At 28.9% G+C, this 23,192-nt stretch overlaps 1 protein-coding gene across 7 annotated transcripts in view; it reads left to right on the top strand.

Moving 5' to 3' along the window:
• The first annotated feature begins 2,271 nt into the window (after positions 1 to 2,271).
• Positions 2,272 to 23,192, top strand: part of LUBEL (Linear Ubiquitin E3 ligase) — a 91,089-nt gene continuing 70,168 nt past the window's right edge. For 3 of the 7 annotated variants that reach the window (XR_013026812.1, XM_076496575.1, XM_076496605.1), the window contains exons 1-2: positions 2,272 to 2,411; positions 14,852 to 14,967. Coding sequence is in view for 6 of the 7 variants with exons in the window: in XM_076496575.1 (XP_076352690.1) it covers positions 14,940 to 14,967 (28 nt within the window). In the remaining variant the exon portion in view is untranslated. Of the gene's footprint in view, positions 2,412 to 5,538; positions 5,736 to 8,116; positions 8,229 to 11,565; positions 11,707 to 14,584; positions 14,699 to 14,851; positions 14,968 to 23,192 lie in introns of those variants that run through there. The other 4 variants (XM_076496581.1, XM_076496590.1, XM_076496584.1 and 1 more) reach the window with 4 other exon arrangements.

The raw sequence follows: 23,192 nt of genomic DNA on the forward strand, positions 1-23,192 counted from the left end.
AGGGTATTAAAGAGTTACTAATTGGCAACTGTTATATTATTCCAAGATACAAGTGATGTTATATATTATGAAGGTGGTTCAAGAAATGTTATCCTTAAAGTTTTTTACAGATTGTATACAACACTGTACCAAGTTTTTGAGTAAATTGTGAAAAATCCATGGTAAAGATATATTAGTTCAATAAGTATAAAGTTTAATAAACTTGTCAATTAATTTGTTGAAGACAAAATTTCTGATGTCTAAGTAGTATTTCAAAGCTAATGTGATTAAGGTAATAAAGATAAATTACTCTTTTAAAATGAAGCAAAAGAGATTAATACCTAATCATATAATGGATGTCATGCACCTGGTAAAACCTTTTATTATCAAAAGTGATATATCTTTTAAAATCTTTGCAAATCTCTAGAATCATTATAGCAATAATTTGTTTTGTATAATATGTGAAAAGCTATTTTGTCAATTTTTTATAAGAAGTATTACGAGCCATTGCTCTAGAATGTTTTGTTTATGTCTTAAAGTTTTATGATTTAATTTATTTAAATTTTCAAATTAAATTACTATTTGTGACAGAACAGATCCAAATATTCTGATGATCATTCTAAATTGGGAGATGAATTTTTAAAATATAATTAAGTAAGCAAAACACTTGTTAAAAGGGTGAGATTAATACTTTTATTTTTGTTTAAAATTTTGAGTTTGTGAGTTTATTGCTTTCAGGAAGTGTTTTGTTTTGACAAAAAAAGCCTGTAAAACTTGTAATAAGAAACTGAGATAACTTTAACAGAAGTGTTCAGGTATAATTATCACATACAAACAAGTTTTGAAGAATGAGATTATGAAATTAGTATTTCATGGTTACATTATTATGCATCAGTAAAAGGAGTACAGGATAAATGGTATAATTATTTTTTAAAAAAAGAATAAATACAATTTTGTTCACCATAAAAATAATAGATGCATTTGTTTTAACATTTTTTGCAAATATTATGGATTTTACTGTTCATTTGTTAACCAGTACAGTAGGCATAATTTTAAAGATGGAAAAAAGATGTATCTTCAGTATATTGGAAATTTTTGTTTTTCATACCTTTCAGATAGTTATATGAACAAAGATTACATTTTTGTTTAAAACTTTATCATGTCTTTGACCTACTAGGTTCTATAAAGTATGGGTTTTAGTTAGTGACATTTGTTCCTCTAATGAGTCATCTCCAGAAACTTGTATGCATTTTGTCTCTTAGAGTGCCCTTGGAAAAAAATAGCATATAACAATTATCTGCTTAACATTACTCTTTACATATACTGAACAAATAATAATATGACATTCTTGAAAATAATTGGGAAAGGTTTAAGTTGAAGGGGAAAAATGTATTTTTTTAATACATAAATAATGTACTTTTTGTCTCTACACTAAAGAAAAAGAAGCATTGGAGTTTTCTATGACTTTTTTTACTTTCTGTATAACAAGTAGTAAGTATATAATTGTATTAATATAAAATTTCAAATGGACTAAAATTTAAGCTAGTGATAAACATTGGTTGGAACATAAAGAAAAGTGTTCATTTATTTTCATCTTAATATATTATTGGAAAAGTTATGATGGTAAAGCATCTTTTAGTATCATGCAATACAAGTCATTAGGATTTGAATAAATCTTTAAATATTTCTCAATCAAATATTTAATTTTGATTTTGATGAACTAACAAGAGTCCATCTGCAACACTGAACATTGTAGAATTTAACAGAATCTTAATTTTTTCCTTCTGAGAGATGAAGTTTGGAATGTTTTTTTATTATTTTAAGATTGATATTGTGTTGGTACACATTACAAAGTTGTTAAGTATACTAAAGTGTAATCAAGATTTATAAGTATTTTTATTTTGTGTCAAAAATGTTTGGAAATAAAGTTTGAAGTTACTGATTTTAAAAATTACTTGTCTTTGTCTATTGAGAAAACATCTTGAGAAATAAGAAAAACAATAACACATTGTCATAGATCAAGTGCATAGTTTATAGTCCTAGTTTGCAGTTGAAGAGATACATGGAAAGAAATTTATAACTGTACATTTCCAGTGATATAAATAGTCACTAACCAGGGAAATCTTTCTACTCTCTGTCTCAGGGTGACTGCCTATGACACTATTTATATCCATGTGTAAAGTCCTTTATTTTTTCTTTAAACTTGTAAATATAGCTGTCCAATTGGTGAGCTTCCTGGTTAGATCATGCCAAGTTTCATCCCATCCTAACTAGATGTGTGGTTTCAGAGCATAATAAGGTGGTGACTTCATTTTGTGATGTTGAATTATACATATTAGCTTAGGTTTATTGGTTATAGTAACATCTCTACCTGGTCTTTATAACACTGTATTTTTATTGTCCTTACTTTCATTCCTGAGTAGAAAAAAAAGGTATGGCTGGAATTTTTGTACATGCTTAGATAGTCTTATAGGTTCAGTCATTACAAAATGTAAGGATTTCTACAAATGAAGCTTGTGGTTTTGTTGGTGTTTTATTAATAGTTCTAGCAATATTATAAAAATAATGGCTGCACTTATTTAACGTCAGTTTGTTGTAAGCAAGCATTTTAAATATTACTATCCTACTTGTTTACAAAAGCATATTATGACAATACAATAATACAAGTTGTTTGTCAGTATACTGTTGCTACACTGTGTGAGAGCACAATGCTGTTAAGTCCAAAATAACATCCATTAAAAAGGTGGAGGAAAAAAATATTGTAATGAGATTAAAAATTTTTGATATAGAATTAGTAAAAAAAATGTTTAAGTAAATTTCATATTCTTCTGAGCAATAATAACTGTATATGTTAGGAGATGAAGACCTTATAAAGTATTAAAATTATCAAATAATTTACAAGCCAGGAAATGTAATCCTTCCACTATCCAAAGTTATGTGGTGTATTTTTAAAAATGGGAATTTTCCTGATTCAGACCATAACTTAGCATTATGTGTTTGTGTGTGTGTATATATTATGGCGGTGAAGGATACATGATAATAATTGAGAAGAAAAATGTGAAACACATATATAGCATTGAAACCCATTAGTAGATAGATCAGAAATAATATTACTAATGGATAAATTCTCTGTGCTTATTACACATTACAGACTTTCATTTTAGTTTTTTATGAAATTTGATTATCCATTCAACATACTGGTTCAATGTGCTCATTTCAGCTTTTGATAACACTTGACTCTACGTATCTAGGTCTGGCTCTATTGTGCATTTTACAGTCTTTTTACAGCATTATTTTCAGTATTTAAACATTTTTATATTCATAATATGTTAAATTTCACATGACAAACTTGCTTACAGTTGAAATTTGTGCTTAAGTTTTAACTTTTTAATTGCAAAAAGGAATTTTGAAAATTTTCTCAATACTCATTTTTCTGTGTCATGTGATATATTTCAGTTCCAATATCTCCTTTTCATAACTTAAACATCAAAAGAAAGCAGTTTCCAACCAGTTAGAAACAGAAACTGTATATAATTACAAGCAAGAATCTCACAACTGAACCACCTACTGTTTTATTTTTTGAGATATCAGTACATTTTTCAGACCCTTCAGAGAAGCCCTACTTCTCTTTTGCTGACTTTTGAGATTGTTAACATCTAATTGGTGAAACAAGTTCTTATCTACGTAATGATTGTTATAGCTGTTTGATTTTGGCACCCATATTGTATTCTTTCTGAGAATGTCTCAAAACTACTATAACTTATCCAGTTTTTTAAGTAAGCTATAAGTAGGTTAAAAATTTCTCATAAGTCAATTAGAGAAAAACCTCCATTATTAAACTGTATACTTCAAATACACATAAAAATGCCATCTTAATACCCAAAACAAGATCTTCCTGATCAGAGTGTTTGATTATATCATTTAACTTATTTCATGAAATTATCTAGTTTCAATATGGTTATTAGTGAAGATATAGGATACTTTTATGTACAATAATTTTTGGGTTCAGCTGACAGACTCTGTCACATGGCAATAAAGTCTCAGAAAGCATCTTTTCTACAATCAAAAGAATTTTATTGACATATTCCATAAATGGAAGTCTAGAAACAGAACTTGTGTCAATTATGTATCATACTGTATTTGCCAGTGTATGAAACAATACTTTTTACTCATAAGTAACACCTAATTTTACCCTTTGTCTTATACACAAGTTCAAAAATAAAATTCCAGTAAGAACATTCTGGTTAATAGCATGTATAACTGAAACTAAATTGTTTTTTTTTTTATATTTGTTTGCTTTTTTGAGTAAATGTGTTAATACAATAACATATGTGTAATTGTATCATTTGCTTCAGTTCTTCATAACTAAAAGCTATTTATCTCACATGCTAGTTACAATTAATGAAAACATTTTTATTTGAAATGGATTGATTTCATCTGTCACACAATAATATTGATAATTTATACCAAGTTTCCTTAAAATAAACTCATTTTGATTTTGTAAAAATATTTCAATAGAAAATCACTATATCTTAAGGTTCAGTTTTATTGAGTACATTTTAATAGAAAAGGAGTTCAACTGTGATGAAAACTTTGTAAAGTTGTTTATTGCATATTTGTGACTTAAGTTATGCTGCCCTAAACTGTCTATAGCATTTGAAGAACATAAACAAACCACACTAATGGCTGTGTGTGGCTCTGATTACTTCAGAGCATAGGTTAGTACAGTTTTAAAATAATTTCTAAGAATTTCTTTACAGAAGTAACATCCTAGACTTGCTTGATAATAGAGGTCATCCTACACATCAAATCTCAAATGAATACATTTAATTTGCTCAAAAAATCAAAGGTTTTACTATACATAGGAACAAACATTGTATGCATTAAGATTAACACTTGTCAGATGGGTACCATAATGTAAAATATTATTGCCCATTAGTGTAAACTGTATAGAAACACAAAGGGGCAAAAAAGAATGACAATCACACTTAAGTCACATTATTGTTTATTTTCTATAAAAATTGCATGATTCTTTTGATTATATGTGTGAGCTACACTAATTTAGTCAAAGAAAATGTTATGTCTATCCCAGCTATCATGGACTTTTGAAACATTATTTTTGGTGACAATTTCTGGCACATAAATGCAGTGCAGTGGAGGTTATGCTAGCCATGCAGCATTTGCTGAGAACCCCACATGCTTTCTTGCAGAAACAATGATAAGCTCTTTGCAGCACTTAACTGACTCTGATAAGATTGTCCACAAAGGTGTCCAGGCTTGGTCTGCTTGACCCAAACCTCATTCACCTGGTGTCAATGCATTCTGTTTGTACATTAGTGATTGCCTCTGTATATGACCAGCCTGGTAAGCAGCTCTTTTTACGTACAGGGATGTTTTCTCTTGCTTGTGATTCTCATTACTAATTGGATAATTGCAGCTGTACAAATGCAAGATCTTCCTGAATGATTTCTTGTGGTATGTCAAAAAGGTGTGCAAATGCTGTGGTCTTATTAGGAGATGCAATTCATGTTTCAAATACAGTTTTCTCTTCTTATCTAGTTGAGGTTGACACAGTAATGCAGCCTGTGAATGTATGGAAAAAAGTCTGAGCTGTGCATGTGCTTGGAAGAAGATCATTAGCAGTGCTGTATGAAAATGTGTATGAGACATTTGTGAGAACTTCAAAAGCAGTGTATAACTCCTGAATGCCAAAATGTGCATGGGTAGTTTCCAAAGCTGCAGTATCAGTATTTACTGTAAGTGATACATATTATGTGTTAAAATCTTTTTCCTGTCTAACATATCATTTAAAGGTTTCAGAATAATTATATTGTTTTAAACATATAAATAATTAAATGGATTAAACTTTAAAAAATAGAAAGAAATAACAGTTATTTCCTTTTTCATTTTGCTATTGTCCACTTTATTTTTGAATGCAGTAAAAAACTATGATGCTTATCAGAATGTTTTAAAATTGGAATGACTTATATATTTATTTAAGAGTTAAAACCAGACTCACAGGCCAAAAAAATGTGCTTAACTACTTAGGTGACACCTCTATGAATACTAAAAGTATACAGCTTTGTTAGTTTTTGAAGGAGACCATGATGAAATTCAAGGTGGCAGCTGCTTGGGACAAGATGTTTGATTGATTTTGCTTTTACATATATGTCAAATTTTAAATAATTAGAAGGTCATTCTATGTGCATTAGAAGCATCCAGTTGAATAATGCTAGTTTTCGATGATGAATGATATTGGAGTCCAGTATGGTAGTTGCTTAGGGCAAGATCCTACTTTTTTGTGGATCTACTTATAAACATTTACATATTTGTCAAGTTTTACCTATTCATGTGGCATTTTAGTGTGGATTTGATGCATATATGTTGAGTATTGCTGTTTTTCAATGGTAACCATATTGAAATCCAAGATTGTGATTGGTTGATGCAAGATCTGTAGTGGATCTTGCTTTTGTATGAATCTACATATGTACCAATTTTATGCATTGCTTGGATACGTTTGATGCTTATCTCCTTGACTATAACAAAACTTCAGTAAAATAAAATGTCTAAAGTTATTCTAATTTGAACATGTGTAACACAACATTTCAAAATCATACAGTGTTTGTGAATGTAGCTCTGTGGGAAACTACTAATTAGCTCCTGCTGTGATTCATTGCAATTTACGTACATAATGAAGTTAAAGGACAGCAAAAGGAACATAAAATAAAACAGATATGGAAAGATTGGAAGTTAAAGCTACTAAGATAAATAATTTGGATCTTTCCGATGATAACTGTAGTCAATGCAGAGTGAAATGTGGTAAAGTTCAATTTATTTAATAATTTTTTACTTTTAATTTCACTGCATATTGATTATTTTACTTCAGTTTGGGTTAGAGTAGAGAAAATAAGAAATAAATTATAAAGTTTTACCAAACCAATCTTGTGATGTTCATTTAAGAGGCTTTTGTGGTTATGCAAATAAAAATAAGTATTTTTATTCTTAGCATAAAATTAATCTTTCACTCAGTGTAAATCAATAAGGGCTACAGAAATTTACAGACGAATATTTAAAAAAATACTTAACTAAGAAATCAGATTTTGTTTATACAACAGAGCTGCAATATTTATTAATAGTAGCAAATTTTGTGAAGATAAACATCTTAAATTTAAAATGATAATAAACATTAGTACACATAATCTTTACAGATGCAAGGGTGGTTAATTTGACTAAGCTCATAAACACTGGGTAAATAGTTCTTGATGTCAGTTTTACTTTCTTTTTCACATTGCTGGTTCTATACATTCAATTCACCTTTTTGTTTCACTTAATTGTTCTTGCTGTCATATTTAGTTTTCAATTAGCATACCAGTTCCATGTGCTCATTTCAGTAGTTGATATCACTTAATGGTTCTCGGTGCAAATGTTACATTGCCATTCAACATACTGGTTCTTTATGCTCATTTTATCTCTTGGTTTAACTATGGTTCTTGATGTTACTCTGCCGGATACGTTTGTTTTTATCATATTCTTTAAAACATACTGTCATAGTATTAGTAATATATTGTGGTTGTTACAGATGCTTCTTTAGCAGTTTATTAGCTTTACTACCATTAAAATGAGAAGAAAAGAGAACTCTTGTTTTATAATATTCATGTTAACACTCCTAAATATTTTTGTTTCTACAAATGCTTTTATTTGTCAATCTCACAAATGTGAACAATTTTAAAAACAAGTAAATTATTGACTTTAAAGATGCAGGATGTATTTTCAAGTGACCACAATATGTAGTGTATGTGCTCTAAATTTTCCACCTACTTAAAACACTGAAGTACTTCAGTCAACATTTAATGTTCATATTAAATATTTATATTCCCCTATATGTTATTATAAGAAATATAAAGTTGATGTTCAGTGACTGAATGGAGTACTCTGACTTAAAAGTATGTCAGTTAAAAGAAGTTTAAAATAATTATGCTTATGTATGTATTTTCCTTAAGAGTCACCATATTGTAAGAGTTTCAGAGAGCCAGGACTTGTGGTCTTAAGGAACCCCACTTTAGAAGGTTATTTTTAGACACATGGTACTGCTTACATGCTGTTTCATGCACATATCCATCACCTACTTCCTTCATTACATGTGGAACATGTATATCATCATTTCTAGAGAAGATTCCATTAATACCATCACAAAAGTTGATTTTGCTCTTCCTTTTTCTTTTATCTGAGAGACTACAAGAAGACCACATGTAAAAATAGTATAAACTAATTTTTAGGCTGTTTTTCAGTTCTAAACTGTCTTATATACATTAAGGATATTTTATTTTTCAGATGAGAGAAATTTTAATTTTGTAATTTAAATATTTATTTCTATTTCAATGATTATCCCTCATTTTAAAAGGAAATAATTAGGTTTTCATTCTTTGACAAATTTATGTAAATCATTGAAGATCATAATGAAGTATTTAATCTTATTTTTAGCTCTATTTGAAAATAAGAAATAATGGTCAAACCTTTTCTGTACATAAATAGATTTTACATGTGCCTTTAGCCCCCCAGTGGCTCAGCGGTATGTCTGCGGACTTACAATGATAAAAACCGGGTTTCGATACCTGTGGTGGGCAGAGCAGAGATAGCCCATTGTGTAGTTTTGTGCTTAATTCGAAACAATAACAACATGAACCTTTAAATTTACAAGCCTATATGCTAACTGAGGTGTATTTTTCATTTTATTATGTTTTTATTGGTATTTTGGAATTTATTAATTTGTTTTCATAATTGTGTGCAGTAAATAACAACAGTTATTTCATTATTTATCTAAACAGTTTTCATAAGCTGTGTTTCAAGAATGAATTGTTATTTGCAGATTTGCTATTCTGAGTACCTATTTTTTGTAGTATTACAATTTTCTAAAGTCTGTTAAGATAAATTCTGATGAAGAAATATTAGAGTGCATTGCACAACTTCCCCTAAAATTACAGTGGAGATTTCTATGGATAAATGTACTTTATAATGTTGGAAATCATGTATGCATGTCAATATAAACTCTTTCTCATTGATCACATACAATTTTAAAAGTTTTCTATCTGTCATTAATATTTCCTTTCAGTGTTATCTCACTTTTAGATTTTCTTTAGATGAAGCTGATCTCTCTTGCATTCTCTGTAAAGCATTTCCTTCTTGATATTCTCCTGTTACCAAACCAATTTTTTGTGAAGAACATATTTGTATAATAAATAATTTATAAAACATTTAATTGTAAAGTTTTTGTGTATTATATTGTTATTCTTCTTTAACTTCTAATATATTATAAATAGGATTGAAATAATGATAAATATTTAAAAGTGCATTATTATATTTCAAAATAATTTCAGATATGATCAATTATTGTGATCATCACTATGTAAAGAATAAATGTTTACTAGTGAAAGTGAGAACTCTTTCTTGGAAAAAAAAAAAAAGAGTGAAAACCTGGTTACTGACCTGGCTTAAAAAAGGTTAAAGTTAAAAGAAAGGGGGGAGGAAGACAAGGTTTACTACTTTAACTTTTCCAGAATCAAGCCTTTGTTAAGTGCTTTTCCATTTTATAAATTTAAATATTGTGTATCTTGTTTAAACAGTTTCAGTAGTGATACTAAGTATATTTATTTTAATAGTAAATTGATTAATAATGAAAATTATAATTTCAGTTAGTAATTTAATTTTCATACTGTTTATAAATTGTTGCAGGTCAAGTTACTGTTGTATTATTGTACAAATAGTTTAATGTTGTATTTACATTTATTTACATTTAGAATTTATTAGCGTTGGTAGTTAAGATTAAAAGTAGTTAAAACAAACTCTGGGAAAAGTACAAATAATCCATTCTTCAGAACAGTGTTGTCTCTTGATAATGATGATGCATTCCACAAATACTGTAGTTGATAAATCATGATGACTGGTTGAGAAATATCACATGGTATTTTTAATGTATTCATTGTATTTTGTTAAATTTTATTCAATGGATTTGATATGTAACATTACAATAAAGAAGTGATATTGATGTGAGGAACTAAAATATTTTATTACAGCTGTATGTTTTTGTGAAGTAAATAATGACCAGTCTTGTCAAACATGGAAAAAGTTAAATATTTGTGTATGGAAAGTTAATGCCTAAAGCATGATACTTTAGTTTAATATATAAAAATCTGGTATCCTTTATCTTTGGCAGTAAGAAAAATAATATAGCAAATTATCAGTTGTTGCAGTGTAACTATTAGTATCAAAAACATATATTAATTAATATATACTAACTTTCAGTATTATAATGAACTGTCCTTATCACTACAGTGTTGTTGTAAGAGGACTTGTGAACTGTATTTCAGGTAGCAACAATATAGTGAACAAGTGTTAGATTATAGAGGGAGAGAAGTACTCTTGAACAATGGAAAGCTGAAATTTACTATAATCTGATAGTGTTGTTAAACCATATTTGATTTGGTCACAATTGCTGGTAGTATGTATAGTAGATAGTAGTTTGTACAAAAAAATATATTGTTGCAAAGATATTAGCACTTGTAAAAATAAAAAGAGTTACTAATCTTAACATATGAAAAAGGACCATCACTAATGTGATTCTAACTTGTGAAGGATGGCTAGGTGTTACAGTAAACATATTGTAACATCTGAAAAAACCTTTACTTATTGCACTTGGGCTTTTTCCTTCTTTAAATAAAATGTTAGAGGAAAGATTTTCTACTAAGTTGGTTTTAACTAGTAAAAAAAATAGGATGTTACTGATTTAATTATTGTTATCTTAACATACAAGAAGTGCAGATTTATCTTTTAACATTATACTTTGTAGGAACTAATGTTAATGTGATTGCCTGTTTATGTAGTTTTAATAACATGAGGATGATTGCTTCATCTTTTTTTTAACAAAACTACAGTATTCAAAGAAAATAACAAATATTTAATTTCTTACACAAAACTTTGTAATTGTATTTTAGTTGGCATTTTAATAAGGCCATATGATTCAAAAATCAATGTAAAGTATGAACAATACATTATCTGATATGTAGTTATACTTGTCATTATGCATTATGAAATATTTTATGTATAGTGTCAAATGTATCTCTTAACTCCAAATTAATTTACTTTTCTTGTTATATAAACAATAACATTTTGTTTCATCATTTTAATAATGCTAGAGTTAAAAAGAGAAAACTTAAACCTGCTACATAAACCACCTGTGCCACAAAGAGTTCAGAGTTCAGCCATATGTCTTTTGTTAAAGATAAGAGTACTTTTAGCACTTTAGGCCATCTACTTGAATTATCATATGTTATATTCTTAGAAATATACAGTTTCATGCAAAGATTTGTATAATTAAGCATTGGTTGACTGGTTGTGTTTTATTAATAATAAATAGACTTACCTTTTTTTACTATTTGAATGTCTTTATTATTCTAAATTTCCTATAAATGAAGTCAATTACTCAATGCGTTCAACCTATCAGTTTGTCACTTTTTAAGTCCACTGTACGTGTCTTTTCTCACCCCTTCCTATCTGTTGCCACCCAGCTAGGGGCTGCAGTGGAGGCTTCCACACTGTAAAGCTCTTGAATGTTTCTAAATTTAACAAGTTAGGAAAATGTGAGACTCTCATAGCCAGACACTTTTTTAAGTGCCACAACTACATTGTGAATATTACAAGCATGTTGTTGCTTTATTAATCACTGAATTCAGGGTAAGAAATCAATATCTACTTCAAAAACCTCTTTTTGTGTGTGTCTGTTATCATATCTAAAGCTAGTAATCTTTTTTATAAAATGAACTTTTACAGAATACTTGTGGATTGATCATGTTTTTTAGATTTCATCATAACACTTCTTTATGAAAATTTAAAATTTTTAAATAAGTTTAATTAGCTAACGTTTTATAAACATTCCACCTTTACTTGAGCAGTAGAAAATTCTACCAATTTCAAAAAATGCATTTATTTAATTCTTTTTCAACTGACAACAAAATAATGTATTATTATAAACAGTGTTATTCATTCTAAACAATGACTGATATGTAATATATTGTTTTGATAATAATTTTTATGAATTATGTTTCTACATTTTTATTGAATTATGAACCTGAAACTGTCAGATATTCTAAAACATTATAATTATTATTATATAATGACTCAACTGTTTCACATATATTTGGTAATAATGATGCTCTCAAAGGCATTATATATATACAAAATATTGTTTTATTTTTTTATTCATAAGAGAATACATATGATTTATAGTTCTATAGATATCAGACTTTATGCTGTGTATATTTTAAAGTGCTTGTGAGTATTAAGACTTTGAAGTTTTTTTCCTTTTTATATAATCACATCAAGGAGATTGAGGGTAATGCTCTTCGAGAACATGTTTAGTTTAGGATATTACGTTGAACCAATTTTGATGTAGTGGGGACTAAGATATGTTCAAAATGAGAAAAAAAAACACAAATGAAATTCATGTGAAAATAACTAGTTTAATCTTTCTATTCTATAACCATACATTACTTTTAGAATCTATATCTGTTTGTACTGATCATTATACTTAACCAAAAAACTCAAAGTTAAGAAAGTCATAAACTTCTTTAATTGTATGGGAGGCAGCTTATTGTCTGGTGCTTATGAATGATATATCATCACTTTTATTAACTGTCACAAGCCATGCAGCAATATGTTCAGGGAGGTTTTGCTATCCAGATGTGTAGATCACCACCATGTTTGATCTATTAATTGGTGTGGGCAATGCAAATTTTGAGGTGATTGTAGCACTTTTAAAGACCCTCTTTAGTGCTGCCCCTGACTTTAAACCTTTCAAATGCAGGAAAACAAAATGAAATGCAAAACTGAATATTTTGCATGTGAAGGCCTTCAATTTTCCCTTATGGCCAACACATTAAAATAAAATATGATTAAATTTGCCTTAACATAGATATGATAAATGATAGTAGAATAGTTTTGACACAATCTGTTTAGACAATTTTAAAAATGCTTAACATAATAAGTTAGAGTAATATAAAATACCTATCATATGAATAAATAGTTAAATAACCATCCAGCTAGAATAAACTTCATTGGAATATTTTTAACATAGCTTCAATAGTAGTAAAAATAATTCAACATGACAACATTAAATAACTTTAGAATAACTTGAATATAATAAGGCTGTGTGACATATTTTTGGGTGGATTTCAGCAGAAGTAATTCTAGCATAATTCATAACATTACAATAGCTCCAAGATAATTTTAGGTAAATATAACTGCATGATTTTTAACATAATATTTAAATAATAGTATCTCACTTTACACTTAACCAATAAGATTTTATTTAAAGCAAGTTAGAGCAGAATAATTGTTAATTATATAGGATAAATGACAATAAAGAAGATTTAACTAATTTGTTAGATAACAGAAGAATACATAGTTCAAATTAAGTGCAAATAGCTTTAATATAATAAGTTAGCTAACAGTAGAATAATTTAAATGATATTGAAATAATATAATTGGTTAAATAATAGAAGAATGACTTTAACATAAACAGTTTAAATGACATTAAAATAGCTTTAACATTTTTGATGGAAACAACATGGTTTTAACATAGTTTGGGTAAATAATAGTAGTAGAATAACTGACATTAAAATAGCTTTAACTTATGAATGGTAAAAATGGCAAGAGTGTATAATTAATATATATGTTGAATGACTGTACAGTAAATTTAACATAAGTTAAATAATACTGAATCTCCATGTAACTGGTTTCAGTCATTGAAATTGTATGGATTTGTGCTTGTAATTATTTCTATAAAATATTAGTATGCTTTGTAATATCTTTAGAAAATAAAAGTTAATATTCTAATGCTTCTTTGGTGAAACACTGCCTTTAGGCAAAATTTGTATGCTATTAATATTCATTAGAGAATTGTGTGGAGCTTATTAGGTAATAGAGTTGTTAGAGTAAAGAAGTGAATATATGTAACTCATCCAAGATTCAACAGTTTATCATTTAGAAATATAAAAAAGTTATTAAAATACAATTACTGTACTAACAAATATATTAATAATATGTTTGTATGGCCAAAATCAGTATTCTAGTTTCATATCTCAGTAATTGATGTCTTAGAGTTTCTGTGATTAGCTTAAACTTTTATCATGGTATTATTAGCTGATGTACTAAAAGGGAAGTAGAAGTGAAAACACAGAGTAGTGATCATTGTATATTATTTTACCAAACCTGATAGCTAACTATTATAAAAGTTAGATTTTTTCATTTATATCATTAAAAATTTATTGATTTATTAACTTGCATCTTTATTGTTTGCTGTTTAAATTGTAATTAATCCCCTTCAGAACATTAGATAAGATTAGTTAATTTTCAAGTAATAAATATATCATTTTTGTAATTATAAGCAATTTGGACATGCTCTGTGCAAACTTTACTATAATACTCTTTTAGCTCTTGCTTTGAAAACAGGGAAGGTGTGGCATCAGGATGTCATCCTGTGTTGCCTACTTGTCTTCAAATTGCCATGGCAAGGAAATAGCAAAGATGTGTCATTACTGGCAGTTTTCCAGTGGCTTTGCTTTCAGGATATAGTGTATACTTCAGTAGAAAAAGTAAATGCATCAGAAAATAGGGAGAAGGTTGACTTTATATGCCTTTTAAACATGTATCATCAAAAAAAAATTGTGTAGGTTTAATCTCTTTTCTTTTATTTTCATCACAGCAAAAGATGTGTTATTCCACTAAAGTTAGATTTAATAAAATTTTCTAATCATTCATAAAAGACTTAATTGTTTGAAATACTTTATTATTTTATATTCTTCATTAAATATCTTTCCAGAAGTTCTAAGAAATTTAGCAAGTGGATACGCCACATAGCTCTGAAGTAAAAGATACTAATGAAGTAAAAATCGCTTTCAACAGCAACTATGTTGGAACAAAAACAGTTTAGAGAGAGTAAGTATGCCGTTTTCATCAAATGTTACTAAAACATGTACATACATTGCATTTAAAATGTACATTTTTAGCTTAAGTAATTTTTTCTCACAGAAACCATTGTTTGATATGAAAAGCTTTTATAGGAAATTTAACAATTATACAGAATTATTGATTGACTCTTTTTCAATGCTATAATTTAGTTTTTGGTAAAACTTTTTAATGTTATATTACTTGCATATTTATATATATATATATATTTATAGGTAAATACATACAGTTCATAAAGTATGGTCCCCTGGTGGGACAGCAGTAAGTCTTCAGATTTACAATACTAAAATCAGGGGTTTGATTCTCCTAAGTAGACACAGCAGGTAGCCCAAAAACACACACACACAATTGCTCTTAAATGTGCCCAGCATGGCCAGGTGGTTAAGGTGTTCAACTCATAATCTGAGGGTCATGGATTCGAATCCCTGTTACAGTAAACATGCTCATTATTTCAGCCATGGGGCCTTATAATGTTATGATCAATCCCACTATTACTAAAGAGTAATCCAAAAGTTGGCAGTGGGTAGTGATGACTAACTGCCTTCCCTCTAGTCATACACTGCTAAGTTAGGGATGGCTAGCACAGTTAGCCCTCATGTAGCTTTGTGTGAAATTTCAAAACAAACATAAAGTATGATATGAAAAAACCTATTAACTATGATAAAAATAAATGAAGATATACTTCTAAATGTATATATATATATATATATCCAAGTATAATAAAAATTAAAGCTTTATAAAGACAGGTAGGAGTCTATATATATATATATATATATGTAACTTAGTTAGGTATAGTGACATAGAAAGTTTTAATGCTACAAAAAGTATTGAAATGAGAAAGTCAAAAATACAAAAACTGAGTTACTTAAAATTCAAAAACTTTTATATATACATTTCCAAATCATTGTAATTATGTTAGTATGAGCCAAAGTAGGGATACATTTTTTAAAAAGTTTAAGTAATGCAGTTTTGTTGTTTGAATTTCTTGATTCAATACTTTTTTGTAGTTTTAAAACTTTCTTTATCACTATACGTGGCTAGGTTATGCATATATTGGTCTCTATTTGTTTTTTATAAATTTTATTATACTTGTTGGTTTTCATCTTTATTAGTTAAATATCCATATGCAAACAGTACCAGGCATGGGGAGGACAAATACCTGATTCAATTTACTCATAAGGATCTATACTAAACAACTCTCAAATATAATTATGTGCCCAAAGTAATGTATTATCCATCTAATTTTAACATATATATATATATATATACTAGCACCTTTTTCAGACACAAGAACAGAATAATTGGGACCCCATCCATAGGAGTTCTGTGAAAAAAATAGAGCACTAAGATGTCTTTTTTGCGTATGCTTGTCTGAAAAAGTCAGTTGCTTACTTAAATGAAAATTCATATAAATGCTGAAATATTGATTTACTTCATTAACATTTGCATAGTGATTTCAGCAGCTTTATAAGTACAATAAGTTTTAGTTTTATTCAGCTAACACAGTGAAATAGTCATTGTCACTATTCAGATGCTTCAAATATGATTTTAAATGAGTGATTTTTATGACTCTCATTTTGTTTCATGATTATTATTAAAGTATTATTAAATACTTGACAATTATATTTTCTTAAGATAAGTTGAAAGCACTGTTAATGTCAATCAAATGAGTAAAAGAAGTGCAGCTAATCTCTCTATTATCACTAATATATTTACACAACAAAAGACTCAGAAGAGATTTTTTATTCTAACATGAATAAACATGGATGAATACTTTATATTTTATGGGTTTATTAAAGTATTTGTCAGCTATTCAAAAATAAAAACTTTACTGTGTTAAGTTGTATTGGTGCTCTTAATTGGTTGATGTTGTTTAACTGAATGTCATTTCTGGCCTTTAATTTGCTTTGTAATAAGGGTGTGGAGGGGCTTACATATGGCATTGTGTACTAGCTTGCATGAGTTGTAGGTTGATTTCTTATTCTTGTTTGGTATGTTGAATAGAAGTGTAGAAAACCAGAAACAAGTAGGAAATTTACTCCAGATGAATCTCTTTCTTTGAGATTTAGCCTACCTTCTGTCTTTTTTTTATGGTGCTGTTTTTAATTTGTAAAACTATTTTATCCACATATGTATCCACTTGTGGATACAACATATACATAAGTTTGTTTCTATATTAATAGCAGATGAGTTAAAAAAGACTTAAAGATTTACACTAAGATTTGTTCATCTCACTAATAAATATTTAAAAATAGAATTTTATGTTTTAAAAGATATTTCTGCATAAAAAGTAAAAGATACGTTTAAAAACTTAGCATATAGAAACAAAGACAACTTCAGAAAAACTTGTAGTAAAAATATTTTGAAGTAATAATAAAATGTAATGCCAACTATTTTAGTTTTAAGTTTGTATTTCATGTGTATGAATAATATGGCAAATAACACTTAGAAAGTTTTACTCAAATGTTTCAATTATCTATTTGGTTTAAATATTCATTGCATGCATACTCATGTTGAAAAACATAAATACTTACATTTTCAGTGTTTGTGATCTATTTTTTTAATATAGAATAAGTTTAAAATTTAACATAACTTTCTTTTTCTGTGATTAAAGATTTAATTTGTTAATTTAAAGTTTTGAAAACAAATGTTTTAAAAATACTTTCAGTAGTGCCAATAAGTTTCAGAAATCACCTATCATGATGTTTTACTGCTATAACTTAGGTATTCGAAACTATCTACAAATTAGCATAACTGCAGTTCTGAATAAAGATTACAACATGTAGTCATAACAGAACAATATGTACACTACCACATGAATCACTAAATTATCAAACAATAAAATAAGTACATCTTTAGATAAATTTAACTGAAATGGAATGGAAAAACAATTTAACAAGTAAAAATATGAAGATAAACTCAAATTGTCTTTCTACAAATATGTAATATATTTTAAAATGTATATTTTATTTTATCTTATGTTATCTTTCCTTTGACTGTTTTTGTCTTATTGTATTTACATTATTTATATGAATTAAAGCATGCTTTGTTATGTGTTTAATGATTTTGTTTTGTTGTTTTTTTATACTATAATGTAAGCTAAATTCTTTATTGAGCTACATGTAGCTCTGTCTTTCTCTGTTTTATGCTCTTAGTAGTCTACTGCTAATTGAACATGACTTTAATGTATGAGGAACCATAAGCACTGTACACAGTTGTTTACAGAAAAGTGAAAAAGTTGACAGTGATAAACCATCCAGAACAGAATAAACTGAGTACATTGTTGTTTAACTATAATTAATATAAACATTCAAAATCTTAAAGCACTAGATGATTTACTCATTACAGTGAAATAGGTAAGTATCATGAGGTAACATTATAACCAAGACTGTTAATACACAATAGGTTAACATATTATGTGATATGCCAAAGACTATAGACCTATTAGACTTATTTTAATGGTTGAAAAAAAGTTTTGAAAGTCTGATTAAAGATGATTTCCAAAGTTGTTTAACAAAATTTAAAATGTTAGATAGTAATTATGGTTTCACTAGGAGAAAACTTTTCCTTACTAATTTGTTCTGATTCTTTAAAGAGATTAGTGCTACATAGATAAAGATAAGGGAGTAAATTTAGTATATTAGCATTTTCTGAAAGCATTTGATGAGACTTGCTAAAATTTATCCTTGTAGGTGTGGGTATAAATTGGTTTATTGGATAGAAAAGTACCTGGATAGAAGAAAGCAAATGTTATAAATGGAGTTTAGTGAAGCTGGTTTCATATTATAAGTGGGATCTTCAGGGCTCAATGTTAGAAATTTTGCTCCTTTAAATTTACATCAGTGACATATATAAAGGAATAATCAATAAACTCCTTAAATTTGCTGATGTTGTCATGGTCTTGGGTGTTGCTGGTTGTGAGGATGACGATGCTGCTGATTTAGATCGTTTAGTGAAAAGGACAAATAGATAGCAGATGGCTTGTAATTATAACAAATGCAAGATAATGAATGTAGGTTATAAATTGTATTTAAGTATAGTTTTGATGGGAATAACCTTACAATGTTATGGTGAAAAAAAGAATTTTGGTGTTAAGGTTTGATCAGTTGCTTAAGTCATCCAGACAGTGAATAGCACTGTGGTGCTAGAAGTAGGGAAAATAGGTTTTCAAGTTGTATCTATAGGAATACTGAATATAAGTTGAATTAAGAAGAATAAGTTGCTAATTATTCCACATTTGGAACATAGTGTTCAGTCTTTGGCTCTTTACCTCAGGAAGGACATTGAATTATTAGAAAGGGTTAAGAGTTGGGCTACTAGAATGATGCCTAGCATGGAAAGGTTGATGTACAAAGACAGATTAAAATATTTTAACTTGTTTTCTCTTAAGAGAAAGAAAAGTTAGAGGAGATTTGCTTGAAAAGAAAAGCATCAGTACATCTTTTCTTTTAATTAAATGATATAAACTGTAGGATTAGAAGACAAAACATAAATTTGGTATAGAAGGAGCCATCTTTGGCTAATTGTTCACTGTTTCTAACAAGGTGATTGGTATTTGGAATGCATTACTTTAAGATGCAGTAAATTTAAGGGAGTTTAGAAACAGGCTAAATAAATATTAGAATGACAAAGGGCTGGTTTTGATTGTTTTTTGTTTTTTTAATATAATTTAGCTTAATAGATGGAATGGCCTAGGTAAACCAATAGATCCTTTGTTGTAGTTAAAATTTATATTATTAGAATGGATAAAGTACACAATTAATTTATCACTCATGACAATGAAAGACTTGTAGATTTAGTACATTAAAAGATAGGAATAATGAACTGTACCCAGCTGAATAAAAGGGAGAAGATTTACTGTAAAAAGGAACAAAAATTGTTTGCAAAGTTAGAAAAATATTTTTTAAAGCATGATTGATCACCTACGAGGTAAAAGATTACTGTTCTATAACATAAAATAGTCATCATTAGAGATAATAAAGAGATAAAATTATGCTGGATCAAAGATAAACTGCATTTTAAAGTGAACTGAGATCTCTTGTTGTTGTATAAGAAATGAAAGACAATAAAAAAGAACATGAATACAAAACAAGACTTCATGGTATATTCTGCTTCCTTTAGAGTTAAAACAAAATCTGTTTGAAAGTACAAAACTACTCTTGAAAATCCACACTTCCTCTTTACAACTGAAGAAGTATAAAATTGGATCACTGGGATCTAGATTATTTCCTGCTTCATGTGAAAGTTAATAACATACTGAGGGTGGTTTGGGGCACAATACAACTATTCAATAGAACAGCAGATAGCATCCTCAATTTAGGGTATAGAAAATAACACATAAAAACTGGATTAGTACATGACACTGCACAACAAAGTTTTTGCTTCTTGAACACTGTTGGGTGTCCCTTATAGAATTTTGGCTGCTGATCACGAAATTCACATCCAAATTTGCTCATCAGGTACCATTCCATCGAACTCTTTGTTTCACCAGGACATTGCTACAATGTAAAAATGATATCAGGTCAACTGGAATCCATCAATACTTGCTGACTACTGTTGGACACTGCAATGTGATGCACCGAACATTTAATGCAAACGAAAATCAGGAGCAAAACACTTTTAATTATGTTTAACTTAATAGCATATTAGAAACATAAATGCAATTAAATATGTTATTGTTGGTAAACAGTTAACTGTCTATTTCTAAGAGTTCCTGCATGATGAAGCAATACCAAAACTATATTTGTGCATACCCACCAGGTACCTGTCACAATCAGCAAAAACTTTTCAGGAAGCAAAACTTTTCAAAAAAATTGTTGTGCAGTGAGATCTAGATTGGGCTTAGCAGGCTTTAAATTGGAAATTTTGAAAAGTTTTTGTTTCATATATTTAATATGTTTAGATTCAATATTAACAAGTGTCTCTGTAACAACAGCTAGTGGGTTAAGTCATTAGCTTAGTAACAGAACACTTACCTAGCATGTAGTAGTTTTTAGGTTCATTTCTGTTCATAGGAGATGCAAAAATTCAATTATCACAAATATTCTAAAGGAAAGTAAGATATTTGATAATCATGTAACATAACACAAATATAATATGATCACTTATTCTGAAAGAAACACAATTCAAGTACAACATTGTAACCAAGAATCACAAAATACAACAATTACAGTGCAAAGTCTTGTCATAAAATATATTTACCATGATGTTCATATACTAATGGTTAGTCATACTTCATAAATACAATATTCCAGATCATCTGCTCACCTTGAAGCCACTTTCTCCATTGTTAGTAATGAATACCTAATGCCATGACTACATTGTTTTGTCTGTCATCACAATTTTCACTGTAATGAACTGTTGTGAAAAAGTCAACAAGGCCAGTAATAGACCACAAATCATGGCAAAGTTTTACATATTCTCCCTCTTATATGCATGTTGGCACCTAATATCACTCTAAAGCATAATAAAGATACTAAACTCTCTTGGAACTACATCAGTGACTTTGACAGGTATATTACTAATATTGTTGAATGGAATCACTATGATCCAGTTGCTTTGATCATGTTTCTTCTGCAGAAAGCCTCTGATTATGAACGGTGGCTGGGAACTTCTAAACCTTTGATTTCAAGCAAATAATTCATCCTTATGCACTTTTAGTAATCTTCTTCACATGTCTGCCAGAGAGATTTGCATGCTACTAGCCTTGAGACAATTCCAATCTAATTTCACATGAATTTCACAATTATATAATGATGTCATCATGCAACAAAAGCCCTCCATCACTAGGAGGATAATATACCTCCTTGTGCAATAACTCTTCCTTTGCACTTATGCTTGTGATAACTTCATTCCTCTCCTCAGTATTATGTTAAATGGATGAGTTTTAATTTCTTGTTGAGTTCAATTTATCAAGATGTTTATCATTGATAAAACTTTGATATTCATTTTCTTTAGCTTTTGTTTCAAAAGCTTTAATTTTTATCTTGAATTCTGAAATCAAGGTGACTTGTACTGTGTCCTGAGAGAAAGATATTGTTCACACTTAGACCTTATTTCTGCTGTGGCTTCTAAATGCTCATTAACTGTCAGGGACATTGCAGATATTGTTTAAAGAGTTCATGATTACCACATGCTTTCTAAACTTCCTACTACCCTCACATCAGCTAAATTTCACTTTTCTCAGTTTAAATAATGTAATGGAATACAACCTTAACCTGATTTGCTTTGAGTAGTATCTTTCTTTTGTGAAATGATCTTAACCTTCTAATTCCTTTCTAGATTTCATTTTCAGATGTGTCCCTTTCCTTATCATTTGGTTGTGGTTTTTATTATTCTTATCACTTTTCCTCATGACTCATAGTTCTTGGGGTTTACCTTGTCTTATCTCCTTGTTTCAGTTTAGGATTTATACTGTTTCTTTTCCCTAATAGCTTTGTTATCATACTTAAATTCTTCATCCTCCACATGTTTGTGACTCATTGTTGTCCTAACTTGTAGACTTCCTTGCTTTCTCTCAGTGTCTTCTCATTGGTATCTATTTGGATATATTAGGGATTGGGCTCTCCTGTATTCCCTCCCCAAAATTTGTCTTTTATTTGCAACACTTATCCATGCTTCATATGGGTTTTTGTAGACATTCTTTTTGTCTGCTTGGCCTGTTCTGTTTTTTTCCCTATTCCTTTGTGTGTTTCCCTGTTTTCATGACTTATTGGGTTGGGTTATATTCCTCTATACTTTCTTCTTGGTTTCCTGATAGGACAGCAGTAAGTTTTGAGATTTATGTTAAAACTAGGGATTCCATTCCCCTCAGTGGACAGAGTAGATAGTCCGATGTGCCTTGTCATAAGAAAAACACACTCCCTCTTTTTGTATATTTATTATTCATCTGGCTAACTTTCTTTTCATGGATGTTTCAGTTTTCCTTTCATCCTGGTGTCCTGAACTGATGTTATATGGTTTCTGCTCTCATTATCTTTCCAAGCTTTTACCTCTTTCTTGACCTTGCCTTTTACTCCCAGGCAGGAGGTCTAGATCATTTTCCTCATAATCTTCCCATACTGGATTCCAGAATTTCCTCTTTTTTTCGTCTTGTCTCTGTCACAAGTCTAGCTTGACACTCTATTTTATTTTAATAACTATTACACACATACAATTCTGTGGGCACCAATTGTATCTCCTTCTGTTGCTCTCAT

This window comes from Tachypleus tridentatus, chromosome 1 (assembly GCF_004210375.1).
Source record: "Tachypleus tridentatus isolate NWPU-2018 chromosome 1, ASM421037v1, whole genome shotgun sequence".
In the NCBI taxonomy this organism is placed as follows: domain Eukaryota; kingdom Metazoa; phylum Arthropoda; class Merostomata; order Xiphosura; family Limulidae; genus Tachypleus; species Tachypleus tridentatus.